The sequence below is a fragment of the Thunnus thynnus genome, chromosome 21 (genome assembly GCF_963924715.1).
Source record: "Thunnus thynnus chromosome 21, fThuThy2.1, whole genome shotgun sequence".
NCBI lineage: Eukaryota > Metazoa > Chordata > Actinopteri > Scombriformes > Scombridae > Thunnus > Thunnus thynnus.
Genome location: NC_089537.1, coordinates 4,126,851 through 4,144,114, shown reverse-complemented (window position 1 = coordinate 4,144,114; position 17,264 = coordinate 4,126,851). Strand labels below are relative to the sequence as shown.

The following is a 17,264-nucleotide window of genomic DNA, read 5'->3' as shown; positions in this document are numbered from 1 at the left end:
ATACTGGGGGATGTTACTGGAGGTTCAGAAGTATACTGGGAACTCAAACATGCATGAACAAAACCGTCTGTACGTACAGGAAAGGAAGGATTTCACACATCGTGTTTATTGGAGCAAACAGACCAGCAGTAATAAAACACACTTTAATCCTGATATAACATCTACGTTTTATCTGTGAATCAAACTTGTAATAAAATGCTTCATATTAAATCTGTAATCAGTTTAATCTTTTTATGTTTAATTCAGAGGATCTTTGTGTGTTGGCTCGCTGCTTCGGTACCTTTAAATAGCTCCAGAAAACGTCATCAGACCCTGTCGGCTAAAAGATGGATTTCCTCCTCGGTGGCCGTGGACACAATTAAACTTCACTCTATTACTGTTTCTGGATTCATCCACTATTGCTCTACTTTATTAGATTTATTATGTGCAGGGGTATTGCTCATTTATCAGTGTGACAGTAACTGTGCCGGCGTCAGACATCTGGCAGGTTTTCAGCTGCTGTCGATGGGAACGATGTTAAAAACTGTTCAGTGACTCTCGTTGTGACTTTGAGACGTTCCCCTGTGTGTTCAGCAGCAACGACGTGCGTTCGAATCCCTTTTCTCCACGTTTGAGTCTAAATCTCCTCTCGCTCCGTTCTGCAAAAAAAAAAAACCACACTCACCTTCCCCTGTAGACGAATTTCATCGGCTCCACCGCCAGCGCCGTGGCGACGATGTCGTCGGCGTTGTGCCTCCGTCCGCTCACCATGATGAGTCCGTCCATCTTGCCGGTGATGAAGACCAGGCCGCCGGGGCCGATGAAGCTCAGCAGGCCGGTCCGCACGAAGGCGTACTCGCTGATCAGCCCCCCGCTGGAGCTCACCGGGTAAACCTGCAAACACACACACACACACACAGGCGTTCAGCTGCAGGGTCGCCATGGCAACAAGCCAGCACTAGAGCTGCACGACAGAGCCAGAATCAGATATTTTCAGACAGTATTTTTAACTTCGTGCCTTTTGTATTGATAATGTCACACTGCTGGTCTTCATAAGTTTAATGAAACGGACTTAAAAACATTAAGAAGAAAACAAGATGAATCGTTCGGTCTATAAATAATCACAATATGCTGGAGTGACATCATTAAATATCTTGATTTGAGTCAATAACCCAAAAATATTCAATGTACTATAATATAAGAGCAAGAAAACCAGCAAATTCTCACATTTGAGAACCTGGAAGCAGCAGATATTTGGCATTTATGCTTGAAAAATAAGTTGCTAATCTGTGATTATAATAATGAATTTTCTTTCAATCGACTAATTAATTAATTAACTAATTGTTGCAAAATTGTGATTTTACATGCAACATTAACTCTGTTTCTTCTCCGTTTTGCTTTCCATCATCATGTTTATCATCACTTCACCACCTGGAGACACCAGTTACACATGTGCACCTTTATTTTATGTATATGTACATAATCTGACTGGCCCCAAATAATGAGAGTAAGATCAGATAATCCACATATCTTACTGCCATTACTTCAACTAAGAGCATAATCACATTCACATTAAGTTTGTATGTAAACGTAGCCAACAGGGTCTTCTATGTTACAGATACATGTGTCGACCTGGTATTTAAAAGCATTTTACTGTCAAAAAAAAACCAACAATCATAAAAAAAACAGACGCCGCGGGCCGCCTGCCTCACCTCAAAGGTGTTCTTGGTCATGCCGGTGAGGCCGTAGTAGGAGGTGCCGGTGGCGATGGAGCAGACGCAGAGCTCGCCGATCTCGTCCGTCTGACAGAGCTGAGGGACGCCTTCAGGCTTCACCACACACACCAGGCCTGAGAGAGGGCGAGAGACAACGAGACCAACAGACACAGAGAGAGAGAGAGAGAGAGAGAGAGAGAGAGAGAGAGGAGGAAACACTGGTGAAGGAATAAGACACCTTTACTAAAGCTTGTAGCTGTAATGTTCACAAATGAATCTGAGAAATCGCACCTTCAAAAACACAACAATAACAATAAAAAATAACATTTGAAAGTCTCTTTTTCAAACAGTCGCTGCGAGTCGTTCGTATCCATGAAGTGACTTCACAAAACTTCATGAGCCGTACAAAACAACAGGCAATAAAAGAAAACGAAACCATCGTCCATAAGAGGAAAAACCGCTGCAGTAAGAAAATCACCTCCTGTCTTTTGAGCTTTATACTAAAATACATCAGCAGACTCGTCAGCCCACCTGCTGCCAATACATCTAAAAGACATGAGGGGTAACTATGGAGTGCTGCCTGTTACTTTGTTCTGGAGGATATAGAGTCATTTCAACGTGAAGAGGAAGGAGATTGACCTTTTATTTCTTTGATAAATTATAATAAACTCTTTCATATCAAAAGAAGAGGCTTTAGTTTACTTCAGATCATGTTTAACCTTGTGAAACACCTCAGAGATACGATATTAATCTTCTCCAGCTGAGAGAACTGATTAAATACAGACCTCGACCTTTTAACACAGACTGAGATTTGACTTGTTTCCATACACGAGGGGAGAGAGATGATGATGATGATGATGATCCCACCTGTTACCGTTTTCACTGCGCTGCACCTGTTAGTCACATTTTTTTTTCAAGAGTTTGAGCTTAAAGTAGGTTGTTCTGACCCGATTATGACGTCGGCGTCTGTCTGTGTCGACCTAGAAGAAGGTTACTAGAGGAGCTGGAAGGAAGCAGTGCAGCGTTTTCGTTAATATTTTTGGATTATGTTATTGAGAGTTAAGAAAGATCAATCTGTAGATGAGATTTATGGATTTGAAACGCTCTATTTTGGTAGAAAAGTCACTATTCAGGTTCCTCCTCGATGAAGGTGACACTTAATTTCCCCCCCCCCTTTTTTAATTCATCTTCTTCTGTGGTGGCAGCAGGTGTAGTTCCCGCGGTGAACACCGGGTGGCGGTGGAGTTCACAGGGAAGCTCAGGGTGATGTTTGATTAGCTTGTGGCAGCCTGGTGCGTTTGATCACCGGGGTTTACACGTTCCCTTCTGCAGATTACCGCCTTCTTTGTGGATTATAGGAGACGGACCTTCACTTCCTCATGTGCGGTTTTCTATTTACATTCAATTCATCTGGATAAACGGACTCACAGGAAAAAACAAGATGAATTGTCTTTGACGGTTTTCTGCTTCGGCTTCACTGACTGAAGTCTGTTCACATGGATGTAATAATACAGTAAATATGAATTAAGGTAATAAAAAACAGAGAAATGTCGCGACTCTATCAACCTTCTCGCTGACATCTCGTTATTCTGTCGTATTAAAAAAGAAATAAAGCTCAGATAAGATTCTTCTCTCCCACAACTTATTATAAATTGTTAAATTTGTGATATCGGTTGTTATTACTTATTTAAAACATCATTTTAAGTCTACAATATGTTAGAGACACACTAAGAATACTTTACTCATGTTATTGTGAGCTTAAGAGTTATTTTTAAGGGTTAATACACATCGTGAAGTTAAGAGCGTCTGAATCAGAGGGGCACTTCTATTTTAACTGGCGCAGCTTTTATAGTCTTTACGGTAGACGGTGAATGCTGCCCTAATTTATTTAGTAGATGAGATTATTATTATTACATTAAACATATCAGCAGTCATATATATATGTTCACTTCTATGTTACGTGTTACGTTGGTATTGATTACATGCAGATGTTGATACAACTACGAGGCTACTTAAATATATATCACACTAAATAGTTATAGACATTATGATCTTCTGGACCTTCGCTTCAAGAAATGTTCTCTAACTGGACCTCTTTACATTTTAGTTGAATAGCCCTGCTCTAAACAATTATTTGAGCAAAATGTCAGTGATTCTAGCTTCACAAATCTTAATATTTTCAGCTTTTTTTCCTGTTTTATCTGCCAGGAGGTTCATGAGCTCAGAGACAGTCAAGCTTGTTCAGATAGTTAGTAAAGTGTTTAATATGAGAGAGCAGGTTTGAGTCATTTCAGGTCTTAAACTGAATGTCAGCGTATAAATAATGTGACTGAGCAGATGATTTATTATGTACTAAAAGCTTCTTTATGTTCTGTATTATCTGTAAAAACTCAGCTGATTGGTTTGCAGTCACATTGAAAACTCTCCTCTCTTTGTTGTTTTTTTTTTTCTTTCAGACGTTTGAAGCTCTTGAAAATGTAAAGCAGAACCCACTTAACTCGCCCAGTGATGAGGAGAGAGAGAGAGAGAGAGAGAGAGAGAGAGAGAGAGAGAGAGAGAGAGAGAGAGAGAGAGAGAGAGAGAGAGAACTCCCGAAATTGGACATTAATGAAACGGAGAGGCGACACACTTTCACACCCTTACAACAAATTTTACGATTTAATGGACTTAATGGATTTTTTGCTATTCGGTGCGTGACACCACTGAAGACCGATAGTTTCACTCTTCAGAGGAGGAGGAGGAGGAAGAGGAGGAGGAGGAGGAGGAAGAGGAGGAGGAGAGCTCAGGTGGTCACATGTTTATACAAGCACACACACACACACACACACACACACACACACACACACTTCCTCTTTAATTCTGTTATCTCAATCAACATGTAATCTCAATACTGCACAACTAACATCTGTAAGTTCGTCTTTCTTTTAATTCACTTTCTAATAATCAGGGCTGGATATTATCTCATACATGAGGTTATGTGTTTAGATAAATTATTTTAAAGGAATGTTAACATCTTTTATCATTCAACAACATAAGCCAGAAGTTAAATGTTGTCAACCTTATAATATTTATTATAAGGTTGTTAACCTTATAATAAATAAATTCTTGATCATCTGATGTAGAAACATTGATCTGATCAGGACATTCAATTGTGTCTCTGTGCTACAGACGCAACACACAGCTTTAAAATATCATCACACATCAGTGGGTATTTGATGGAGCTCAGGCAGAAAAACATTTTAATCAATAATATAATTAAATTAACAAAGACGTCACGTATCTTTCTCTCTCCATCACGTCCTGCTGTGACAAGGATTTTGTGCTTTTGATAAGTTTCTCCCGACATCAGAAACATCTTGCTTCAACTATTAAGATATGAAAATACAGACCCCGCCCACACCCACACACCTACACACACACACACACACACACACAGACACACAGACACAGACACAGACACACACACACACACACACACAGACACACAGACACAGACACAGACACACACACACACACAGACATGGACGTACCTCCTGGTGTGACGGTGCCGACGTCCTGCACGGTGAGCACTGACAGACGTTCCTCTGTGTCGACTCGGACGACCCCGTAGCTCAGACCCTGCATGGACAGGACGCCTCGGCCCGGAGGCTGGCTGCTGTCCTCCACTGGCCTGGAGACCACACACACACACACACACACACACACACACACACACACACACACACACACACACACACACACACACACACACACATTATGTGTTTGTGCATGTTTGCATACAGCAGGTGAGTGTGTGTGTGTGATTTGTATATTTGCATATTTCTGTGTACTTGTACTCAAATGTTTGCATATTCATGTCTTTTGTGTATGTAAAGTAGGGTTGAGAGATTGTGTGTGTGTGTGTGTGCGTGTGTGTGTGTGTGTGTACCTCCTGATGGCCACCGTCAGGGCCTCGGGGGAGCTGGCGCAGGGACAGATGACCTCGCCTCTCAGCCCTTTAGTCTGAAAGACGTTGAGGAAGGCGTCGCAGGATGAGATGGACCCTGACGGACAGAAACAGAAAGAAACTGTGATCGACTCCTGACATGAGCTCAGAAATCAAACAACCATCAGCTGAGTTTCTAAAAAGATGTGATGAATCAAATATATCGTTCCCTGAATGACAAGATACACTCAAAGCACTTTTATCTTAAATAATTACATCACTGGAAACCGTTTCCTTCTGTTTTCAGTGCAGGAATGCAGGTTATCCATCACAGCGAGCAACCTGATGCATTTATGGTTTTATGTTGATGTGCAGTAACGTGATGGTGGAAACACAGTCATGAGCAGGGACCAGTTTGAAAAACCTCACTGGTGGTGACGGATGCTTCAACTTCAAGCCTCGTCTCACACTACATACTGATCAATACAGTGTGTTTTATAACTTATATTCATAATATGCTGTTTTTACAGTTATTGTGCAAGAAAATGTTGTACATTTTTTGCTTTGTACTAATGATGATTTAAGGAGACGGATGTCAATGAAATTTCCAAACTCATCAGTTAAACTTAAAAAAGGAAAAGCAGAAATCTTCTTTTTACTGATCACTTTTAAAGCACGTCTGGGTCTGAAGCTCCGAGCTACATAACAGATCTGCTGACCCCCGTATGAGGCAGCCCGCAGCCTTAGATCCTCAGGTGGGGCCTGAGGATTAAATCTGCTTTTTCCATCAGGACCCCTCGACTTTGGAGCGACCTGTCTGAGGAGATAAGGCTGCAGAATCAGTGACTTCTTTTAAATCACTTCTTTTACAGACTTGCTTTTATGTAATGTTGTCTTTAGATCAACTTTCTTTCTTTATTGTCTTTCTTTACCTTCGGCCGCCATCTTTCTGAGGTCAAATCTGTTATTGTTTTCTGTTTCATGTCTTTGCTTTTACTTTGTCTGTCAAAGCACCTTGTTTTAAAAGATGCTATATAAATAAAGTTATTATTATTATTATTATTATCATCATTTTTTAAGGCTTTCTTCAGCCTGCTTGTGTTTTCTATGTTTCCCTCCTTTTTTGTTGGGTGCTTCTGCTTTTTTTTGGCTTAAAATGAGTCTTTATTTATGTGAGAAAGTCTAACTTGCATCAGACTAATCTATGAGCAAATAGACCAGTCTAAAACACCTTCAGGAAACCTGCCCCTGGTTTTCACTATAGTGTTGTTGGATCCTGTGTTCAGTCTGCTCTGTTTGCTCCGTTCAGGTCGGTTTTAGCTCTGCCTGCACTCGAGCCTAAATAAAGATATTCTTCACTTCCTGTGTCTGATGTTTCCTGCTCCGCTCCACCTTACAGGACGGGGTTGTGTTCATTCAACTTAAAATAAAATAATAAAAATATAAAGTTTTGCAGTTGTGATGTCGCAGTGCACTTGAGAGGTTTGAAAAGGGTCCTCGCTCAGAGCTGCATCATCACCTCTCTGAACGCACGCTGTGATGGAAAACTCATGTCAAGTGTTTCACGTCTGTGCACGTCCATATTGAATTGATACCGACGGCTGCCTCGAGACAGAAAGAAAGAACTTGTTATGATCTGCAGTAATGAAAACATTACAGAATTTGTAGTTAATGGTCCAAACATATAAAAGCACCAGTATGGACCAGAAAATTACATCATTTCCTGGTTTCTAACTGCCATATTTTCAGTTTTTCAACTCCAATTAAGCTCATTCCTATTCCTGTGGAGTGACCCAGTTTCCCCCGATTTCCCAGGAGAATTCATCCATTTCTCTGACATTCTCTATCTCAAACACGCCTCTCTAAAGTCCCCCGTGTCCCCCCTCCCCTCCCCACCCCCCCGTTAGTGAGAGAGAGCTCTGCTGCTGCGGAGGCTGAGCGTTGACATTACAGGGGTTTGATCCGTCGGCCACCAGCAGCATGCGCAGCGAGCTCAGGTTGATGTCCTTCTGGTCTTTGTGGGCCACCAGAGCCCAGTGCATGTCTCTGGACTTCACACAGGCCACCTTGGCTGCACACACACACACACACACACACACACACACACACACGCACACACACACGGAGACAGAAAAGAAAATTAGCATTTAATCTATTTGACAGACAGGTGAATGGAGTGAATTGACCGAGCTGACTGACAGGTGGAGTGTGTGTCTGACCTTTGTACTGGCAGACTTTCTGGATCCATGACAGAGGGTTGACCTTCATCAGCGAGTACGGCACGCTGATCACGTGCATCATGTTCATCACGCTCTGCATGACACGCACACACATAATGACACATTAACATTTAAAGCTGAAAGGACTTGATTTAAAACTTGCATAAATACTCATGTTTCTGACTCGGTTTGTGTTGATTTTAGTTGTTACCACCTGGATTTTGTCATTAAAATATTGAAATACAGGATTTAATTTGTAACAACACTACTGCAGCTCAAATATCACCTACAAAGCTTTAAAAAGTAACATAATTAATATGATGTTGGTGCAAATCTTATTTTATCGCTGTAGATCGCCACCCCCGTCTTCATCGCTTATACTCCCACCTTCAGTGCTCGGGGTGTAAAATAAACAGGAAACGAGGGTCATGAACTCTGACCTCTAACCTCTAGAACACAGGTCTTACCGTCAGGATGCCGTGCCACAGACCCACGTCCTTCTTAAAGTCTAGAACGTTCACTATGGTCTCAGCTGCAGACAGAAAAGGGAGAAAAAAAGGGTTAAATCATTAAAGTCTGTCCTGTAGACTCTGTGTGTGTGTGTGTGTGTGTGTGTGTGTGTGTGTGCGTGTGTGTGTGTGTGTGTGTGTGTGTGTGTGCGTGTGTGTGTGTGTGTGTGTGTGTGTGCGCCTACCCTCGGTGTAGCTGCAGGATTGGGTGAGAGCCTGGCAGTGTGTGAGCAGAGCGATCCTGGTCACCGTGACTCCCAGCACGCTGCCGTCCTTACAGGTTTTATACTGAGAGAGAAACAACAGACGGATCATTGAAACGAGAGAAGAAGGACAAAGTCTAACAAAACCCATATTTTATCTCTAACTAGGAAGTTACAGACATTATGAAATGGATGGGTGATGATATGGAAGGGTGCCCAGTAACATAAAATACATTTAAGCAAACTAAGCTAAGCTAACGGTCACTAAACTGCTCTAAACTAAGAAAAAATGCTTTTAAAACGTCAACAATGAGCTGGATCTGAGGTCTTTCATGTTAAACTCTACTTCAAATATGTTTAATGCTTTACTTAAAGACGTCCTCCACACATGTTTTTAGATAAATAAAAATAATCAGTTGTGTCTAATCTGGTTTTTCCACAAAAAAAATGTCCGATTAACTCATTAAGAATATTTCAGATGACATCTTCTTCTTCTTCTCCTCAATAAAAAACATCCAGAATCTATGAACATGAATATTTTTAATTTCAAAAGTTTAACTACTGATCACTATTTTGCATATTCACAGATTCTGGATTAGACTGGAGTAGATGACATTTTAAGATTTTTTTATATCAACATCATTGAACTTCTATATAAAACAACCTCTTAAACACTGTTTTTATGTCTTAAAACCCATCTGGAGGGATCTTTAACCAAATTAAGATAAGATAAGATAAATACACACTAATGCTGTAGAAAAATATTAGAAACTAAGCAAAGCAAATATAACATTTTATTAGATCTTCTTCACATTCCTCTGAAATTTGTCTTAATTCACAAGCAAACTGTGTTCTCATACATATGAAACTAAAATGAGGTGATAATTAAACCTGCAGAGCAGAACTTTAAACATATAAATGAACATCTGTGACATTAAAATTCTTGCCAAACGAGCCTCTCAGCGCCAGATAAATCTCTCAGTGTTTCACAGAATACAGAGTTTTTAAATCTCATGTCTGTTTGGCCGTTAATCGTGCGTCTCCTCTAGACTTTCCAAACGTCATCAGACCGAATGGATCAAATTCTGTTGACTGAAAACAATTTATCCAGCGTTTTACAGCAGCAGCGGTAGTTTACAGCCGGTATGTACTGGCTATCAGGCGTACTGGGATAAATCCCGGTGGGCCGTCAAAAATATGTTTTTCCCGGCCGTCTCTGTGTGTGTGTGTCATTGCGTGTGTGTCAGGCTGTATTCAGAACAAATCAGGCATTGTGGTGCATCGCCGCAGGGTTGAGCAGAGGTGTGTGTGTGTGTGGTGGTGTTTGTGCTCTAGAACGTCACCGCTGTGAAACAATCAGAAAATAACATTTTATTGATCCGATTCACCGGCTTTCTTTGCTCCCTCTCTTCATTCACTCTCTAGCTCGCTCGACCACAGGTGCTCTCTCTCTCTCTCTCTCACGTCTCATGAGCCGACAGAAAAGTCTAATTTTACTTTTAACATTATCAAACAAAGAGAAATGTCCTCCCCTCGTCCTGGTGACGCCTCCCTTTACTCTCACCGCCAGCAGGGGGAGACAAAAGTCCTGCACTAAAGCTTTAACATGTTTTATTGTGTTGCATAACATAAAGCTAAAACATCAACCGGCAGCACAAGCAGCAGCCCTGTGGTTGGTATGGCGACCAGAAGAAGACACTTTTTAGCATTAGTTAGCCTGTTAGCTCACCTCTATGTAAGCGGTGTCGTTGTTTGCGTCTTTGATGTGAGGGAACCAGTCTCTGGGAGGTTTGGAAAGGTGCTTCGACTCCGTGACGAACCACAACAACTTGGGCCAACCTGCAGAGAGAGAACAGAGAGGGTGATTTATAGATCACAAAATATAGCTTACAACTCAAGTTTTTAGTTGCAGGTGTCATATTTAAGGTCAATAACACATTTTCAGTCTCTACTCTCTCACTCGTTCTCTCATTACATGAACAGACCGGGCGAGCGTCCCCCCCCCCACCCCCCTCCTCCCACAGAGAGAAAACAATCCAGCTATGATTGATGATTTTCAATCCCACCTTTGAACTGTGGGATCTCCCCTGTTGCGCTCTTGGGCAGGCCCTTATGGCAGGCGTCACTGGTCAGCGCCACGGTAACGCCACAGCTGCCCAACAGGAATCCGATCTGCTGACTGCCGGCATCCTATTGGACGATACCATATATTCATTTAAACACGAGACAATAGATCATTAAAAAATGCATCTTCTTCTTCAGTTACTGAATACTTTGTGGTTTCATCTTTCACACAACCTCTACAAAAACACACATATATACACACACACACAGTTCAGGTGTTGCTGATAAAGAAGTGCTGCCGGCTGCACTCCTTCTCCAGCTGTTAACAGAAATTTTATGGAAAATCCTGCAGCACAAATGCAGGATGGAGAGGGGGGGGGGCGACCGACGTGCAGCTGAAGGCATTTTCTGCTGCAGCAGTGATCATTCTGCAACCATGCTGACCCTGCACCGGTCACACTGCTGCACAGACAGTCAGACGTGAGCCAAAGACAGTTCAGAGTGAATCAAAACTACAGCAGACACAACTGACTGTTAAGTGATATGACTGAGTTCCTTTCAGAAAGCTTTTTGTCAAGGTGGGAATTTCCATCTTTCAGTGATTGTAGGTAGTCACTAGATCCCAGCGGTTGAAGGCACCAAGATCAACAGTTGTAACCTAATTAGTTGACAGTGTTTGTTCTGTGATGTAGGGCAGCTGGAGGGCTCGTTTCTTGTGTTTCCAACATTTCTGACTTGTTGTTTTTCTGCTCTTTGTTCAGACGGGGGATAATTTCCTCAGAAATACTTGTTGCAGGCAAACAGCTGAAACCGAAGATTCGAAACATTGTTTCAACAGTTTCTGCTGTATGACTGAGATGTCCTCACGAACAGGACTGAAATCAAACACAGCAGGAAGTCTGGAGCTGATTCACTGCTGGGTACTGTGTGAAAAACGGCTCTGACCTCCCGTACGGAAACTAATCAAGCTGCAGAGCTTGAAGATCAGCTACGGAGAGCGTTCGATATGTTGTGCAGGACAGCCCGGTGACATTTTAAACAACATGCAGGTGGATTTAATGTGGTACCTTGCGACTTAGGGGAACCTCTATGGGAACAGGGACCACCTCAGCCAGCAGACAGCCGTAGAAAGCCACCATGAAGGCCACGGGGTCGTTGTTAGGGAACACCAGCGCCACCTGTGGGGGGGAGGGGGGAGACAGCAGATAGGGTCAGAGACACCATGAACGCATATCAGCCTATTTCTGAATCAGAGTTTATGGCAGAGAAAATAAATCTTATGAACATCTGAGCAGTTTCTTAGCAACAAATAGATATAAAGTTGTATCACTGTGAGCTAAATACAACTGTTTAATTTGTTAGATGACTAATATACACCCTCAGCTCTTCCTTCCTGTCTGAAAATGATTTTTGACACAAATAACTTGAAAATAAGGCACCAGAGAGGTTTAATATGTGAACTTTAGCTGTGTTTAAAGGAATAGTTTAAATCAACAACCCTCTCATATCTGTACTATAAATATGAAGCTACAGCCAGCAGCTGGTTAGCTTAGCTTAGCTTAGCATAAAAACAGCTAGCGGCTCTGTCCAAAGGTCACAAAATCTGCCTCCAACCTCTACAGCTCACTAATTAACACGTTAGATCTCGTATGTTTAAATCTGTCGAACAAAGATGGGGGGTTATGTGCAGGTTGGAGTTCCCGCTGGTTGCCTGGCAACTGGTGCCGGCCAGGTCCCTGTGAAACCACAACTTGTCATTTTTTACAAAGGCTGCAACTAATGGTTATTCTCATTATCGATTAATCTGCTGATTATTTTCTCGAATGATCATTTTGTCTATTAAATATCAGAAAATAGTGAAAAGGCCTGTTATGACAAAGAAAAACATTTTAAAAAATCACAAAAACCAGCAAATCTTTCAGCATACTTGCTTTAAAAAAATGTCTAAAATGATCATTTGATTATCAAAATAGTTGCTGATTAATTTTCTGTCGATCAGCTAATTGATTATTTGACTAATCATTGCAGACTTCGTTTCTACATATTAAACTAACAAGATAATTAACAAGATGTTTATTGGTGAGCTTTAGGGCCAGGCTAGTTCTTTCCAGCCTTTATGCTAAGCTAAGCTAAGCTAACCAACTTCATATTTAACAAGCTCTCAGCAAGAAAGCCAATAAGCTCACAGTATTTCTCAAAATGTTGAACTATTCCTTTAAATCATGTGATTACAGCTTTCAAAATAAAAGCTCACATTCAGACATTTTATATCATTTTCACAGACGAAATAGAAACGACTTCAACATCATCATATATAAAGGACGGTCTTGCATTGCTGAATATTTGCAGATAACTTACAACATATCGACCAAACTAACGACGACGCCACAGTGAAACGAGCACAAAAAAAAAAAGAGAAAGTGGAGAAAGTGTGACTCACCCGATCGCCCGGTCGCACCATGGGCTCCTGCTTGCTGCCCAGTTTGTGGAGGATGTTGTAGGCAAGCTTGATGCTGCGAGACCACAGCTTCCCTGTAGGGAGCAGGACACAGGATACGAGGGTGTGAGAGAGAAAGACAGAGAGGGAGACGCACAGGATATGAGTGTTGGTTGTTCTTGGGTTTCTATTTTTGAGGACATGCAGTCGATAAAAGAAGAAAAAACACGTCAAACGATGAAGAGCTCTCAGCAATCTGGAGACTCTTATTGTTTTTGGCATCAGAGTTATTTGAGGGTTGTCTTTATGTTTACTGATACATTTTGCAAATTGAATCTTGCTAATACAGTATGTGCAGGTCTGCTAAGTGTCTAATCATGGTGCTTCAGAAGCTTTTCAACTTAATGATTAATGTTATTTAGTTTTACTGCTGTTTGATCATGAAAAAAAGACACAAAATCTCAGCTTCAACCTGCAGGTTCTCTTCAGGAAAATGGTTAAAGTATCAATATCTGATCCCTTCTCCTCTGATCGTGACTTATTGAGCTGTTTGACTCAACTTTCTCCCAACCTGTAAAAACTCAAAATGCTTTCTTTTCTTTCACAACATTGCAGCATTCAGCTCTGATTAGTTACGGTGAAGCAAAGACAGGATGTGATCAGTCAAGTACTGTCAGACAGATAATAAAGCATCATAATCAATTAGGTTACTTAACAGTCGCCCCACTTTTCCATACTGTTAGTTGAGGGAGTCTTTATTTCAGACAAGACAAGAACCTTAGATTTTATAAAGAGGACATATTCTGCTTTATTTATATATCTATATTTATATTCTGTGCAGGGGATTTCCTAACCCTAACCCCTACCCCTAACCCCCTAACCCCTATCCTCTAACGCTAATCCCCCTAACCCCTAACCCTAACTCTAATCCCTACCCCTAACCCCCTAACCTCAAACCCTAACCCCCCTAACCCTAACCCCTAACCCCTAACCCTAACTCTAACCCCTACCCCTAACCCCCTAACCTCAAACCCTAACCCCCCTAACCCTAACCCCTAACCCCTAACCCTAACTCTAACCCCTACCCCTAACCCCCATAACCCTAACCCTAACTCTAACCCCTACCCCTAACCCCCATAACCCTAACCCCTAATCCTAACTCTAACCCCTAACCCTAACCCCTAACCCCCCTAACCCCTAACCTCTAACCCTAACCCCCCTAACCCTAACTCTAACCCCTACCCCTAACCCCCTAACCTCAAACCCTAACCCCCCTAACCCTAACCCCTAACCCCTACCCCTAACCCTAACCCCTAACCTCTAACCCTAACCCCCCTAACCCTAACCCCTAACCTCTAACCCTAACCCCCCTAACCCTAACTCTAACCCCTACCCCTAACCCCCTAACCTCAAACCCTAACCCCCCTAACCCTAACTCTAACCCCTACCCCTAACCCCCATAACCCTAACCCTAACTCTAACCCCTACCCCTAACCCCCATAACCCTAACCCCTAATCCTAACTCTAACCCCTAACCCTAACTCTACCCCAAACCCCCTAACTCTAACCCTAACCCCCAACCCTAACCCTAACCACCCTAACCCCTAACCACCCTAACCCCCTTACTCTAACTCCTACCCCTAACCCCTAACCTTAAACCCTAACCCCCCTAACCCTAACTCTACCCCAAACTCCCTAACTCTAACCCTAACCCCCAACCCTAACCCCTAACTCTAACCCCCCTAACCCTAACCCCTAACCGTAACCACCCTAACCCCTAACCCCTAACCCTAACTCTAACCCCTACCCCTAACCCCCATAACCCTAACCCCTAACTCTAACCCCAACCCCTAACCCCCCTAACCCTAACCCTAACCCCTAACCCTAACTCTACCCCAAACCCCCTAACACTAACCCTAACCCCTAACTCTAACCCCCCTAACCCTAACCACCCTAACCCTAACCCTAACCACCCTAACCCTAACCTGTGATTTCCAGTTAAAAACTCCTTATTTATCTTATACTGGTCCTTTATGCAGCCTCTCAGTTCAGCCTCTGTCTGAAACAGAATGTTTTAGCTCCTGTCCCTTTAAGCCCCGCCCTCCTGATGAGCCCACTCTGTTCTGATTGGTCAGCTTCAGGAAGCTTCCTCAAGCTAGCCTCCAGAGGCTATGTAAACAAACTATAGTAGCAGGATTTCACTTCTTTTTCTCCTTCTTTACTCAAATATAAACTTCTCAAAGCCCAAATCTGAGCTGAAATTGGCACAAATCAGCACACAGGTGGGATTCAAACATGTTGTATATATATATATATATATATATATATATATAATAATAACTTCATTTGTATAGCGCCTTTCATACATATAATGCAGCTCAAAGTGCTTTGCCTCATAAATCAGAATAAAACATTTAAACAAAAAATACAGTAAAGCAGGGAATAATAGGAATAAAATTTTATAAAAGATTAAAAGACATAAGTAAGATTCAATAAATGCAGGAATACAGACTGCTTATAATAAATTATGTATATATGAGAGCAGGCTCTACATTTAGGAGAAAGTGTTTAAATGTTCTTCTACGAGCCATTAAAAAGTTAATTTTGTCTCAAAAGCCTTCTGTCCAGAGCAGCTTGGAGCTAAAATAAACTTAAACAGCTTATTTTAGTGCAGCACAAATAAACAAAGTAAACAAACAGACATGAGGTTACCATATGTGAGGACGTAGAGGGGCTTCCCTGCTGTGTCCAGGCTGGTGAGGCAGGGGGCTTTTGGGGAGATGGTTCCCCAGCGTTGGAGTGCAGCCTCAAGGGAGGGAGGCCAGTTGGTGACCACCCCAAGTGCCTCGCCGCGCACCGGCATCATCTCTGCCCCCTCCGGTCGAGGCTGATTGGGGTCCGGCTGCTGGACTGGAGATACGGAGAGAGACAGATGGTGTCATCAGCTCACAAAACCTTTACTGTTCATAGTTTGTTTACGATGAAAACACTCCAAAGTAACTGGCAGCTGTGAGGAAGCTGTAATCACACTTAAATAAACTGATAATTCATTAAGTGTACTTGTTATTAACACAGATGTAACGTGGGGAATGTGTAAACTGTGATTGGACAGCTGATTCTCTTTAATATGTATCTCAGGCGAGTGAGTAGTAAGGATGAGAGAGGAAGGATTTGGCAGGATTCAGCCTTGAGCCATTGTCATAAAAAGTGATTCCTGTGTGAACCGAGAGCTTTAACCGCAACATCAACCCCTCAACTCTACTTTATCTTGCATGACCACACCACAATTATTTACAACATGCCGTAAAATGCATTCAAAAGATACTGGAAACTGAAAACATAACACTTTCTCTAAGACACAAGGAGACATTTCAGCATCGCGGACGATAGAAAAGATCTCAAGAATCCTACAGTTGAAATGTAAAAATAAAAGTGAAGATTTTATATGAACCATTCTGATTATCTACGTCATGACTCTTTTCCACAGTGTGACACTGATGGAAATGTAAGATGTCAAAACCTCGTATAAATCTGAACCGTGTATGAAACGCTGGAGGGTTTTCAATTTGAAACGGATACAGGAAATGGTGGCATTCAGCCTGACGAACGGTGTAACTTCATCACTCAGTCACGGACTTTTGCGTTTATAGGGGCTGGACCGGCTGTTGCAGTCCAGCCAAAAAATGGCAGCTGTACATATACTAGGACAGTTAAAATCTATGGATACCTCCTGTAGTTTTTATTCCAACCACAAAAGCCAAAACACTAAAAGTAATGACAGTTATGTTTTTTTTTTCAGTTTGGGGTGGATGACTGTTACTGTTATTACTGATTATTACTTCCTGTATTTCATGCCTTAAGCTGCTCCAACATCATATCTGCTCAAAAATGATCCAGGAATCAGAATAAATGGTTTCTTCTTTGCATCCAGATTACTTCTAAGTCTGAGTCTTCACCTACCAGCACAGGCCATGGAACCATTTAGAGATATTCTGGTGATATTCTATGTTTTCTTACTGTCAACAAATCCCATGAAAAGACACAGACCAACAACAAATCCGTTCCTACTAACAAGTATTGTGTGTGTGTGTGTGTGTATCTAAAGCCTCGTTCCTCTGAGCCCTGTTCATCCGCTGTCGTCCAAAAATGATTAAAAACACGTCAGCGAGCCACACCGCAGCGCTGGATGACATGTTCCTTCACTACAATGAAC

The 17,264-nt window shown here is 42.0% G+C and overlaps 1 protein-coding gene across 3 annotated transcripts in view; it reads right to left on the bottom strand.

The window, feature by feature from the left end:
* The window catches only part of LOC137173123 (disco-interacting protein 2 homolog C-like), a 69,487-nt gene that overhangs the window by 23,988 nt on the left and 28,235 nt on the right, over positions 1 to 17,264 (bottom strand). For all 3 annotated transcript variants that reach the window (XM_067577851.1, XM_067577852.1, XM_067577850.1), the window contains 13 exons: positions 15,764 to 15,961; positions 13,055 to 13,146; positions 11,682 to 11,792; positions 10,617 to 10,740; positions 10,280 to 10,389; positions 8,533 to 8,635; positions 8,306 to 8,370; positions 7,839 to 7,932; positions 7,571 to 7,690; positions 5,623 to 5,737; positions 5,225 to 5,364; positions 1,692 to 1,828; positions 665 to 873 (listed from right to left, as the gene is read on the bottom strand). In XM_067577851.1, coding sequence (XP_067433952.1) covers positions 665 to 873; positions 1,692 to 1,828; positions 5,225 to 5,364; positions 5,623 to 5,737; positions 7,571 to 7,690; positions 7,839 to 7,932; positions 8,306 to 8,370; positions 8,533 to 8,635; positions 10,280 to 10,389; positions 10,617 to 10,740; positions 11,682 to 11,792; positions 13,055 to 13,146; positions 15,764 to 15,961 — 1,618 coding nt within the window. The remainder of the gene's footprint in view (positions 1 to 664; positions 874 to 1,691; positions 1,829 to 5,224; positions 5,365 to 5,622; positions 5,738 to 7,570; positions 7,691 to 7,838; positions 7,933 to 8,305; positions 8,371 to 8,532; positions 8,636 to 10,279; positions 10,390 to 10,616; positions 10,741 to 11,681; positions 11,793 to 13,054; positions 13,147 to 15,763; positions 15,962 to 17,264) is intronic.